This window comes from Alosa alosa, chromosome 11 (assembly GCF_017589495.1).
Source record: "Alosa alosa isolate M-15738 ecotype Scorff River chromosome 11, AALO_Geno_1.1, whole genome shotgun sequence".
NCBI classification, from domain to species: Eukaryota; Metazoa; Chordata; class Actinopteri; order Clupeiformes; family Clupeidae; genus Alosa; species Alosa alosa.
Genome location: NC_063199.1, coordinates 11,434,301 through 11,447,366, shown reverse-complemented (window position 1 = coordinate 11,447,366; position 13,066 = coordinate 11,434,301). Strand labels below are relative to the sequence as shown.

The following is a 13,066-nucleotide window of genomic DNA, read 5'->3' as shown; positions in this document are numbered from 1 at the left end:
GTCAGGAGTAGCTCATCTGACTGTGAATGTGCCATTTTTCCTATCTTCCTGAATTTGAATGAAGTCAGTCCTGATGCATGAAAGGTTATCACCAAGAGAGCACATTTTCTAAAGCCCTTCTTAAACATGCAGAGCCATGGATATGCATTTAAGACAGGCAAGCATGCCCCACAAAGCTAAATATTTCAATGGGTTTTACTGATTTAAATCTGTATGATAGAAGTCTATAATAATAGAGTTAATGTAAATATGTTTTTTTGTTTGTTTGGAGGGTATGACTGATGTGTTTTGAACTGACATTGCTAAATGCCCTTGAAGAAATGACAACACAATAAATGAATAAATTACAACATTCCATTTAGAGGCAAATATGAAAAAGACATGAAGGAATATTGAAAATATATGATACAGTGGAAAATATACCTCTCTGTAGTCCAAGGGGAAGGTCTTTCATTCCTCAGAAAAACTGTAATTCCTCTAAAAAGAATTTCAAAGAATTCAACCGCAGCTCCACTAGCAAAAGCTATGATGGCTATATCTGAGTGAAGTTGAAAAGGAAATATGTTCAGAAAAATGAATGTTATGGATTACTACAAGCCCTGTGCAGAAATGGCTGAGGAGTGGCTGAGCATTTGGAACTGAATTCAGGAAATGAGTTCAATTCATTGACTGTGCAGTTAGACCTTACTCACTCTGGGGAAGCAGGTCGAACAGAAATCATATCCAATTCTATGTGCATACCATGTCTGATGCAGTCATTCAGTCAATTAAATGCAGTCAAGTCCAGTCAGAGAACAAACTGCTCCTAAAGCAGTCATAAAGACAGTGGGTTTACTATGGATTGTGTTCTGAACACTAAGGGGTCTTTTCCTGGCTGACAGTGATCCAATCTGTCCCACTTGTGAGCCAAGTCTTCACTGTGAATTTTAAATGCAGTTTTAGTCTGCAAATGTAAGGTGAACATCCCTTCACAGGAACACAGAAGTGAGTTCTCATACCGTATTTTTGTGGCAGTGTATACGTCTGACAAGAACCACTCGACAACTGGAAGTGCATTCAAAGCTTCTGTTGTAGCAATTACTATTATTCATACAGTCTTCATTACAAATTTGTTAGGCACAAATAAAGGACTTATACAAAAGCATTCTGACTTCTTCCATACCATCTTCAAGGAAATAGCTTCAAATATATCCGGTCTATAAACAGTGATGAGGTGAACCAAGGGCCAAGTCAGACAGGGAAGCTGTCATCTTCTGAGCCTGAAACACTGCGTTTCAAAGGTGCAGCGATGCAGGCAGAAATACAAAAGACCTGTAGCAACAACCGCAACATCTGCATTCCATACAGACACCTTGGGCAGTACATGTAGGAAACAGCACTGAATACAGGAGGAGGAGGATACAATAAGAAAACGCTCAGCGCTCAGTCGTTTTGAACATGCATAGACAAAACTTAAAACTCCATACCAATGTGAAACAGAATGAGAGCTCCCGTACGAAAGTGTGATGACACAAAGAATTCAAATCACCAATGTCATTTTGTAAATAAATTGTTTGACTAGATACCATATTCATGAGTGTTAAGTCAAATATATGTGGTTTAGTCTACCGTATGTTGTATACTTGAACAAATACATCAAATAGTGACTTTAGAGTGGCATGACAATTTAAAGGGCAATATTGTGGCATTACGCCAGTTTGAGACTGAAATGGGAGATCCAGTTTATTGCTTCAACTGTCTGAAGACAATTCACATGCTATGCGGTTCTTCTAGACTTCTTACTTACACATATCAGTAACTTAATACTCTTGTAACACTCTCTCAAACTGTTCAGTAATGACTATATGGTTCACCATAATGTATGTTTGAATAGATTAACCAGTTCAGCGCTGAAAGACTGCTCACAAGACAAAGAGCAATGGCAAATAAAGAATGAATCAAAGAAAGGAACGGATTAAAAGAAAGAGTCTCATTGCCTCAGGTTGAGGTCAAGTGGCAAAACTGCTAATGCTCCCATCACTGCTTCACTAACTCAGCTGTCTTATATCGTGAAGCTGCGCTTCAACCTGCACAATGCATACCTGACTAATGCTTTGGCACTCAACACTCCAGATGCACTGCACATGGCAACCCCCTCCATGGCAACCCCCTCTCCTCTACACACACCGCGCTCCTTCTCATCTCTACACACACCGAGCGCTCCTCCTGATCTCCTATAGACACACAGAGCGCTCCTCCTGATCTTCTCTAGACACACTGAGCGCTCCTTCTCATCTCTACACACACCGAGCGCTCCTCCTGATCTCCTATAGACACACAGAGCGCTCCTCCTGATCTTCTCAATACACACTGCGCTCCCTCCTCATCTCTACACACACCGAGCGCTCCTCCTCATCTCTACACACACTAAACACTCCTCCTGATCTCCTCTACACACACCGAGCGCTCCTCCTCATCTCTACACACACTAAACGCTCCTCCTCATCTCCTCTAGACACACTGAGCGCTCCTCCTGATCTCTACACACACTGAACTCTCTTCACTGCTGTTGCCGCTGTGCTGGAGGAGAGAACAAGCACTTGGTTTTCCACCTTCACACTAACAAACTATCAGTCACCATGTTGGGATACCCTACACCTTCACACTAACAAACTATCGGTCACCATGTTGGGACACCCTACACCTTCACACTAACAAACTAACAGTCACCATGTTGGGACACCCTAATAGACCACATGGGGTATTATAAAACAACCGTTTTCAAATTGGGAAAAATTCTGATTCCCAATTAAACACATTAGAGACACTAAACTTAAATGTAACATGTTAACGGTCAGCTGAGAACTCCTGACCTTGGTATGAAATGTTCAATACTTTAATCCACAGATGATTTGGCCAACAAAGTGCAAATTGGCACACGCTCTACAGAAGTTATTAACACACAGCTCTCAAGCAGAAAGAATTTCACGTCATCTGCAGGGCCCAGTTCTATGACTTCACTCTGAGATCTACCTGTGAATTTGTGAATAAAGTGACACATGCATAGATTCTGTTAGCTGGGCCATTGGGGCCTAAAAGCTCTAGCTGATCCCAGGCCTGAGAGTCACAGGCCAATGCTGTACAGAGCCATTACAAAAGCTTTACTGTCCCAAATGCATTTGTCCCAGGCCTCCACAGACCGCCCTCTCTCTCTCTCCTCTCTCTCCCTCCCTCCCTCCCTCCCTCCCTCCTTCCTTCTCTCTCCCTCCCCCTCTCTACCAATGGATCCAGTGATGGGTCAGTGGAGGGGGAGAGACGTGCGTGGCATCCTGGGCTGGTGACGGATGTGATGGAGGTGTCCATGGGCACCTCCTGGGCAGTGTGTGTTGGGTGGAGGCTGCGCTGCACGGGAGAGGCAGAGCCTCACTGGGGAGCCTCTGGCTGCCTCTGCATGCGGCGTTCCGCGGCGGCCGCCAGCATCCTGCGCCGCACACTCATGGAGTCTGAGGCCAGAGCGCGTTCGTCCCCTGCGGCCAGTCCCTCGTCATCGTCATCAGCAGTGGCCACGTACAGCGAGCTGGAGGGGCCCTCCTCAGGGCTTTTACTCAGAAAACTCCTGAGAGAACACACAACTGATTTAACTTATAGCTCTTTCACATGCACAAGGCAGCATTTGATAAACCAAACTCATATGGGCAATAAAAGCCCTGTATTCCTGTGTGTTGCTGACAGTGGAGTAGGGAGGCGGGTCTGACCTGCGAGCTCGCTGGAGCAGCTCCTCTTTCCTCTGCAGGAGCATCTTCTGTCTCTCTGCTGCAGACTTGGAGAAGCGGCTCCCCCTCACCTCAAAGTCCTCCGTCTCCACAGCCGCCGAGTGCGTCACCTCCGAGGCTCCTGCTGGGTTCACTGGTGGGGGGGCCCGCTCAGCTGCCTGAGAAAGCCAAAACAGCATTATTAATTCACCCAAGTCCTATTCTCATTTTTAAACCTCAAGTGTATGTGCCTCATTGATGGCAAGTTAGTAACCACAATAAGTCTCATGACAACAATCATCTCCTTGACTTTTGTATAGTGACCAGCTAAAGCGTAACACCACTTGCTATTATTACCAGCAGGGGGAGCTCATGTCATTATCATTTCACCAACATCTAGGCCTGGAGTGGCACTAGGAAGTACCCAGAGCTAGACATATGTTTACATCACAGAACCTGACTAATAGGGTTATCTTTTGCAATACATTCATTTTGTACATGTAGAAGCTTTTTTTCCTCTCTAGTCAGGGGATAATGGTTTTGGTAACTATTCAATTCACCCGTCACAGTTCATAATCTTAAAAGAATAAAAATGGAACAAAACAAACTTATGCTAAGACACTGGTGAAACCATCTTCTGTTGCAATGTCTGCTACTGAATGTTTGTGGATTGCACTGACTGTCAGTAATCCATGCTTTGGACTCCCTCTTGTGGTAACAAATAGGTCTTGCAAGGTGCCACTGATAACTAGAGTGCAACTGCCAAATCCGGCAGTTGGAGAAGGGCATGGGACAAGTGAATAATTATAAACGCTAAAATAAAAATAATTAAAATATCACGAGAATGCTAACATCAACATGTAACTCATAATTGCTTTTCAAAGATATCATTGGCTAAAAGACTTCAATCCATACAGCAGGAACTTGCCACATAGGCTTCCTACCATACCTGTAGGATGAAGATGGACAGCAGAGAAGCGGAGACAAGAATTCAAAATCATAAAGACACTCCTCTGGGAAAAGTGAGTATGGGAAGTATTTGGAGAGGTTCTTAAAAGGCACACTATGCAGGTTTTTTGGCTTAATATGCAAGTTTTTTCGCTTAATTTACCTTCATTTAACAGCTTCAGAGTCATTGGAATGGTTATATGACTTTTTTCGGGTTGAATGGTGGCCGTCTCGCTTCCCCCTAGCGCCTGTGAGCGGAAAAACCACCCTTGCAACTGTGGGCCAGCGGGCCGACGGCCTCACTGTCAGGAAGTATAACGAGTGTAACAAATTGCTTTACTGCATTCAAATACATACACGCCAGGCACCGGCTAGAAAAAGGTAGCGATGGAGTTTCTCAGACATTCGTCATGACAAAGCCAGCGAAAAAAAGCAAAAACCGAGAAAACAGTAAGGAAATTGCCAAAACTGCTTAGTTTACCTTTAAAGATGACAGCAGCCTAATGCTGGTTATGTTCTATGCACTTCTTACAAAGCCATTTAAAAGTATGACTGCCACAAAACCGGCACAACCAACATGACTTGTTACAAATGCGGCACGGGTAAACCCTCCCAGTCTAACTGAGTAACTTCAAGTGCAATTCCCAGACCTCAGGCAAGCAATAGATTGCATTATATTACGCACACTGACCTGGAACAACTTTATTAGACTGGGCACAAGACCTAATGACAAGTCACTCAGTAAAATAATACTGATACTTAACCACCATAGCCTACCGGTATTTATGATCCCACACAGGCCATGTGTAGCTCATGTTAAACTTTTAGCTTATAGCCAGTGTTCATGAGCATCATGAGCACCACTGCCACTCTGTGCTTCTGCACGACTCAACAAGAAGATTTTTTCTCCATTGCCCTAGATTAGGAAATATTTCAGACATGTAGCCCAACTATACTTTTAGGAATTAAAAAAAAATATATATATGAACATTTTGGTTTGCAGTCTTGATTCAATCTACACATTTTCCTGATCTCACAGTGTCGGTCAGGAAAAACAGACTTTGCTCTGACATGACAACGAAGAGTAAAGTATTTCCACTGAAGACAGTCTACGGCAGGGGTCTCAAACTCCCGGCCCGCGTCCGCCCCAATTCCGGCCCGCGACCTAATGTCACAATAATAATGTAATTCGGCCCTTAAGGGTATTTTTAGATTGTGACAAACGACACTGATTAAAACAGACGATAGACCCAAGACAAATCTCATTTGTACTCTCCTCCACTAGTTGCTAGACACCTAGAGCTTCGATTCAAGCCCAAATTCGCTGCACAAAGTTTTCAGGAAATACTTGTATTACACGCGAGAAACACGAAGACGTGCATTTGTTTGTGACGCGGAAGCGATGCAGGCTATATTTTTGCACAAATTGAAGCAGAAATATACACCAAATGTTAAAAAAAGTTCACGTGTGATGAAGTCCTGGGTAGGCTATGTTATTCACCTATTCAGATTCTGTAGGAGAATATCTGCCTTTTGGAGATTATGATCGATCGTCTAGTTCGACAGTGATAGTCACGGTGCGTCTGTGAATGGAGGTGCGTCTCTGCGTGTACGACGGTGCCCACTAGCATATCATGCTTATTTCGACCCTCTGCCCAACATAGCTGGAGGTGGCAGTGCTAATCGTGATGATAGTGTCCGTAATGGACATGGTACAGACAACAGAGGTAGTAAAAATAGGGCTCTAAAGAACTACAAAGTCACCCGCGATAGGAACTGATTTGACCAGGTTACTTTATTGAGTGCCTATAATAACGGTTTGTGGTTATAGTAATAGTTTACTATTGTTGGATTACATCTTAGGTCTACTGTTTTCCTGTTCATTTGCTATGTGGGTAACATGACAAAAAAGAAAGTAAACCTGCTCAAATATGTTCAATATCCAGTGTTTTCTGAAAGATGCATAATTTGAGGTGCTTGCCATCCAGTGGCAAATTAGATTGGTAAATTTACCCCCTTCATAAACTTTTGTTTATACAGATATAAGATTTTTACATTTACAGGACTTTATCACTGACCACTTTATGTGAAACACACATACCTGTTTTTATGCTTTTTTGTTTTTATAATGATTTGTAGCCTATTAATATTTATTTTATCATTATTTTATTTATAAGCTAAGGTTGCTAGCACAGGTGTCTAAAAAGAGATAAAAGACTTGCACTTTCTGTTTGCAGTTTTGTGTTATACAGTATTTTTTTTGGGGGTATTGCATTTTCAGAAATAGACGTTCTTTTTTTGTATTATTCTTGAACACTGACCGGCCCTCCAATCAGTTGACGTTGGCAGAAGTGGAAGTGGAGTTTGAGACCCCTGGTCTACGGCTTTCTGGGGGAAATGAGGAGCTGAGGAGGACGTACCTGGGCAGGGAAGGGCACCTGGATACGGCCCTCTAAGATGTTGTCAGTGGTGACTTCCACAGAGCGAGTCAAATTCAGGTCTTGCAGAACCAGATGGTAGGGCACCTGAGGGAACATCTCCTGGATCTGATGGGCCTGGGGATGCACAGGAGCAGGAAATGAATGACAGGACACACGTCGGGACAGAGACAGAGAGCTGAAATTATAGAGGGTCGTGTAACTAACTATCTAATTAAAGCTGGCAACTTGCCATATAAGCAACTTAAAGGTAACCCTCACCATGGTGTTGAGCTGGGAGTTATTGGCCTGGACAATGCCCAAGACGTTGGTGGTGTGCATGACCTCCACTGAGAAGCTGGGCAACCAGCTGGCAATGCGAGAGCCTGCGGGAGAGGCCAAGAGAGCGGTCACTGTGACAAGAAAACAAGCTTTAGACCAACACCTGCCCGCAACCCCTCCAAGAGAACTCACCATCGAAGTGGAAGAAGTGGTTGTGCTGGTTGATGTGTGGGCGGGCCTCAGCTCCTGGTCTGGGGGGCAGGTTATTGTTCAGCCGCTCCCGGCCCCTCTCCTCACTGGCACCACCGCCCTCACTGATGTTCAGAGGCAAGCGGCACGTCGGACAGGAAGTGTCCTGCTCCAACCAGGAGCGCAAACAGGAACTACACACATATTATCAACAACAACAATAACACACACACACACACACACACACACACACAGAAACACACACAAATAAACACAAAAAGCAATCATGAAACAAATATAATATGATATGCTTTACCACATCAGTAAGGCACTCTAAAACATTGAAAAAAAGTGTTGATTAAGGAGAGATATTAACTCAGCTCCTTGTAGGTGCTTTCACTCCGATTATGCATCCTACTTCCTGAGAGTCAGAGAGCGTGTCAAGAAGGACTTTCACCACAGTAACGCGGGGGGACAGTGAACTCAGGGACAGACCATATTGCAAGATTTTAATTGTTAAAATATATTTGTAATTTAACAAATAACATGTGGTGAGATGTTTTTAGAAATAGTTATTTGCAATTATAGTTAAAAACATAAAATATATTGGATTTGCATTACTTATATTTGCAACTGAAGTAAAAAACTGACTGGGGACACGGCATTCTAGAGTGCTTGCACCACAGTCAGAGTAATTATTTTAAAGTTAATAAACCCTGAGGGCATAAGCTTGAAAAACTAAGTATCAACCCATTTTTATACAACTTATATTTGATTATATCATGGGGCCACAAATGGCACCATTTGCTAAGAATGACCCTGATATAGCTGTAATGACCCTGAACATATTCCTATTAGTATTGCTTACTTATGGAAGAGATGGCCACAGGGAAGCTTGCGTGCTGAGGTCATGGAGTCCCAGCAGATGGCACAGTCATCATTATTAGCCACTAACTCTTCTAGGGTGGCCACAGCAAACCTGAGGTTAAAAATGAACATGTAAATATGCCAACCTTTGATACAATACAGTACAAAATGTCAGTCTCTTCTAACATCAAGCTCTTAACCTGGTCTCCATGTTATCAATGACCCGCAGGTAGTTCTTGTGGCGACGAATCCTCCTCTGGATCTCATGGAAGAGGTAGCGCAGCTGCATGAAAATCACCAGGCTGGCCATCGACAGCCAGATGTTGCCAAACAGCTGAGGCAAGAAAATATAAAAGCGACAAATTCAAACAGTGACTTCCTGCCTACAGACTTCCTGCCTGCCTCCTAAACTACTTTTCACACAGTCAACTCCTCACATGTCTTTTCGGAAGTATTGCAAGCATTAACTGAATACACATTGAAGGCACAACATTTCAGATGTGTGTCTGAAACTACAAAGTATACGCAGTGCACACAGTGTGCAAGAAAGATTTCATGCAAATACACCATCACCTGCATTTATATCTGCCACAAAAAGGCATGGTGTCCATAACCAGAAGCTACTGAGCATCACCAGATGTGAGGAATTTGGCAGTGATTAAACTTGATGGCACATCATACTATGAATGCCTCTACTTACAGATGGCCATCATGCTATAAACAACAAAAGCAGAAAGCGGCAATAACAATCACAAAGACATACATTGGAGAAACTGAAAAATCTGAAAAACGTGATCTCCCGATCTGCTCAAAATCCGCGGTCTGAAACGGAAGCTCACCAGCATGTGGATGTGGTGCATCAGGTCGAGGCAGAGCAGGCCCAGCTCCATGAGGAAGTCTGTGTAGTACACATACGTGCTCTTACTCTCCCAGGTGCCCTGACGGTTAAGGTCCCACAGGTGGATGGAGTACCTGAGAATGACCAACAAACACAAGCAGGCCTCAGCTACAGTACATCATACTCTACAGTTAGGGCATGCGTTAATTTGGAGCTGCTACTAGTATGAGCGAGACCTAAACATCACAACACAAATCAACATTTTGTGTTATTTCTTTGAACTGAATTAAAATGTTAACTACCTAGCTTGTTATGGTTATGGTGATGGTATTTAGCAGACGTTTTTGTCCAAAGCTTATGCATAATGTCATGGGGGTTTATTTTTTAAAGTTTGTGAGCTACACCCAAAGACATATTGAATGAAGTTACCTCATAATAACATGTCCTGTGCGTACCGTAACTAGCAAACACTGCAAAAAAGAAAAAAAAAGAAAGAACTATAAATCCAACATTTCAGTCAACCTAGTGTCTGCCACTGTGGATGACCATAATGTACATTTAAGTCAAACACTCCTATGCCATGGGAGTAGTTACCTCAGCAGCCATGAAGGCAGCGGTGTGTACGTCCTGCATGTGTCCCATGAGGCCACAGGGCACAGCCAGCACGCAGCAGCACAGCAGCAGGGCGGTCAGCAGGGCCAGCACACGCACGTGGCTACTCATGGGGGTGGTGGGGGAGAAGGACAGCTAAGGAGAAGACTGCACCGGTCAGACAAAAGCTCACATAGGACACCGTTGTGTTTTAACAGAGACATTGAACTGCAAACTGCAAAAAATACAAAATACAATAACAGTATCACGATTCCCTGCATTTCAAAAAAGGAATCCACAATGACACATTAATCATGCAAACAATGTCCTATACAAGGCCACAGTGATGTTTGTAAATATGTTATTTTCTATTTTGGTGGCTCAACCTCAACTTACAGCTCCAACTTGGTAGCCTGGCTAGCGCCACCACTTCTCAATGAGACGTGGTCTGGGAACCAAACGTTAATTTTCTCGTATTTGAAACAAATGCCCAGATCCGTTTATTGGGTGCCACGAATGTCTATCAAATGCTCATCATCGTCTTGCTTTCCCCCTTGTTCTGTGATTGGTCCCCTATCTCAGGGAAAATTTGCTCCATGGTCTCCAGGCTGCCTTAGCAGCGTGAATCAAATCGTGCGCAAGGCAGCATGGGAACACCCAGGCTACCAACTTGGTGTAGTTTTAGCTGAATTTTAAACAATATCGCTTTGACGATGTAATACAGAGGACCTTTCTTTAAGTTATACAGAAGACCTTTCTTTATGTTATGACAAATATATGTAATACATATATGTATACATTAATACTATTTCTATTTATTTTACCTCCAAATGAATGTGAACTTGAAATGACATAGGTGGGCATATCTCATCCAATGCAACAATTAGTCAATTAACCAGAAGTGTTTCCGTCATGGCATGGTCACAGAACAGACCGAATAATTAAGACGGAATTCTCTATATACATAGAGATATAATTACACTTTTACATGTGTTTAAATACACTTTTGCATGATTTTGATTGAGCCTGATTAAAGGGGAATTCTGGTTCATAAGCCCCCATGTTCATGCCCCCAGTGTAGCACTGTAGTTGGCTGGCTGTTGGCTCTAGCAACTCGAGCAAGGTAGAACCGATTGCTTCCTGTTTTTTTTTTTCTCGTACCGACAGTACTCTGTACCCTGGAGAAACAGAGATCTACATGAAAGATCACCGGAATTCTTCTTTAAGAGTGACTTTCAAAAAAAGGCCCAGAAATAGCAAAAAGTTAGAGCAGTAGTAGCATCACTGTTTGACAATCAAGTCAGCCCAGGTTAGATACCTGGCCTTTGTTGTGGGTCTGTGTTGCTTTACTGTACATTTACCTTTACAAGAGTAATATGGCCAAATTGTGGCACATGGCATCACATGGCACACACAGAAACATGGAGCATGGCTGCAGATTGGAAGTAAAGGGCTTGAAACGGCATGCTGCCACTGGGACTAAAACCTTAGGTGCAGTCTGCTCGGTAGGGTTGAAAGGGTGAAGGGTTGATCTGAACAAAGTGATGAATATTCCTACTTGGCCAATACTCATATGGCCTGATTCTGAGAAGGATCCACTTGTGGGCCTATCACCCTTAAAAGATTGAAATTCATGGGTTTCAATTATGCCCTTGAACTCACATATTCAAAGCGGTCTTTGCAGAGCTGGACCATCAGATGGAGGAAGATGAGCACCGCAAACCAGAGACACCACAACACAACCTCCTCCACAGACTGCACGTTCAACACACCGAAGATAAAGATGAACTTGTAAAAGATGAAGTTCCAAAACTTATCCTTCAAATGCTGCAACAAGAAAGCATGTTTTGTTATATGCAAATAGTGAAAATTGATTGACTACAATTTTTTCTTAACTGAATATAAGTGAAGAATAGTAACAAAATGAGAAACATTACCTGTTTCTCACCAGCTCGCAATGGTCCAAATACCACATACTGAATGGTTTTTGCTATAAGCATCAGCATACAGCAGGCTGTATTCACCATCACCTGTAAAACACAAATCCCTACTAGTATCTAATTGACATCTAAACAGTGACAACATATGTTTGTTAAGAAAACAAAAATGGCATCATGGTACAATTACCCAGACAAAAAGGGTGTCAGACACCAGGTACAACAGGACATTGAAGGCAACATTCCAGAAGTCATCTTTTTGCTCTTCCCCATTCTGGTCTTTAAGATCTGTTTGGGCTTCTTCCGAGACCGATGTGACGAACCCAGGTTCAGTCACAATAGTGTAGGCACTTAGGACAGAACCCGCAAGCAGAAGGGCACTCAGTGCAGTATAGGACTGCAAACTAGGCCAGGGAAATCTTTCCAAAAAGAACAAGGGCATTGCAGCAGATCTCGTGAGACGAAGCAATAATGTTTATGATCCGCTCTCCGTCTCTGTCACTGTCAAAAAGGTGCAAATTAGAAGCAAGACAATATTTGGGATATTAATAATTAATCCATCAACAATGACAACATTAACTGAATTGCCCTATAAGACACCACCTTACCGTTCTCTCTGTCCAAAACACTGATCCAAAGTTATCTTGTACCTAATGTTAGCTAGATTATTATTGTCACCAACGTTAGCTAGCAATTTAACCTTACACAACCTCCACGAGAGCCTGTCTGTCGTAGATAGAATATATTGACAAGTGCTGCAAATGACGGCTATTTCATTTCATTTTACACGATGACCATTTAACAACACAGTTGTTGCTGTTGTTTCCCAAGGCTATCAGCTAACGGCTATGGCATGCCTAGGTAAACTTGCTAAGTTAACGTTACGTTAGCCTCACAGTGGTTGAAGCAAAAGCACTTATCGTGGAAAATACAACTTATCTACACGACAAAACTAGCGTCTTGTGGCTCGCTGCTTTTACCGTGTAAACTCAAGAGCGTTACAACACCTAACATTATTATGTATGGTGATGGGTTCTTCAGAGCTACGCCGTCTGGCTTTTTCTAGGAGTTTCTCTTGTCACTACTTCCGGGTTCTCTGTTGCGCGCTACGTTCCAGACAACTCGGGGCTGTGGGCGTGTAAGAAAAGGTAAGAAAATTGACTTCTGACTACCGTTTATTATGGGATTTATTAAACATAGAGAGAGATATATAGAGAGAGAGAGAGAGAGAGAGCGGTGGAATTCTCGGAAATTCACAATTAACAA

General features: G+C 42.9%; 1 protein-coding gene across 1 annotated transcript; it reads right to left on the bottom strand.

Annotated features, from left to right (window-relative positions):
- Positions 1-3,225: 3,225 nt before the first annotated feature.
- amfra (autocrine motility factor receptor a) lies at positions 3,226-12,898 on the bottom strand. Its single transcript, XM_048258056.1, has 13 exons — positions 11,991-12,898; positions 11,801-11,893; positions 11,526-11,690; positions 9,867-10,019; positions 9,702-9,742; positions 9,274-9,406; positions 8,635-8,768; positions 8,436-8,546; positions 7,571-7,761; positions 7,379-7,482; positions 7,100-7,234; positions 3,735-3,910; positions 3,226-3,595 (listed from the first exon to the last, which is right to left on the bottom strand). The coding sequence occupies exons 1-13, from the start codon at positions 12,240-12,242 to the stop codon at positions 3,403-3,405; spliced, it is 1,881 nt and encodes a 626-aa protein (XP_048114013.1). The 5' UTR covers positions 12,243-12,898; the 3' UTR covers positions 3,226-3,402.
- Positions 12,899-13,066: the final 168 nt, after the last annotated feature.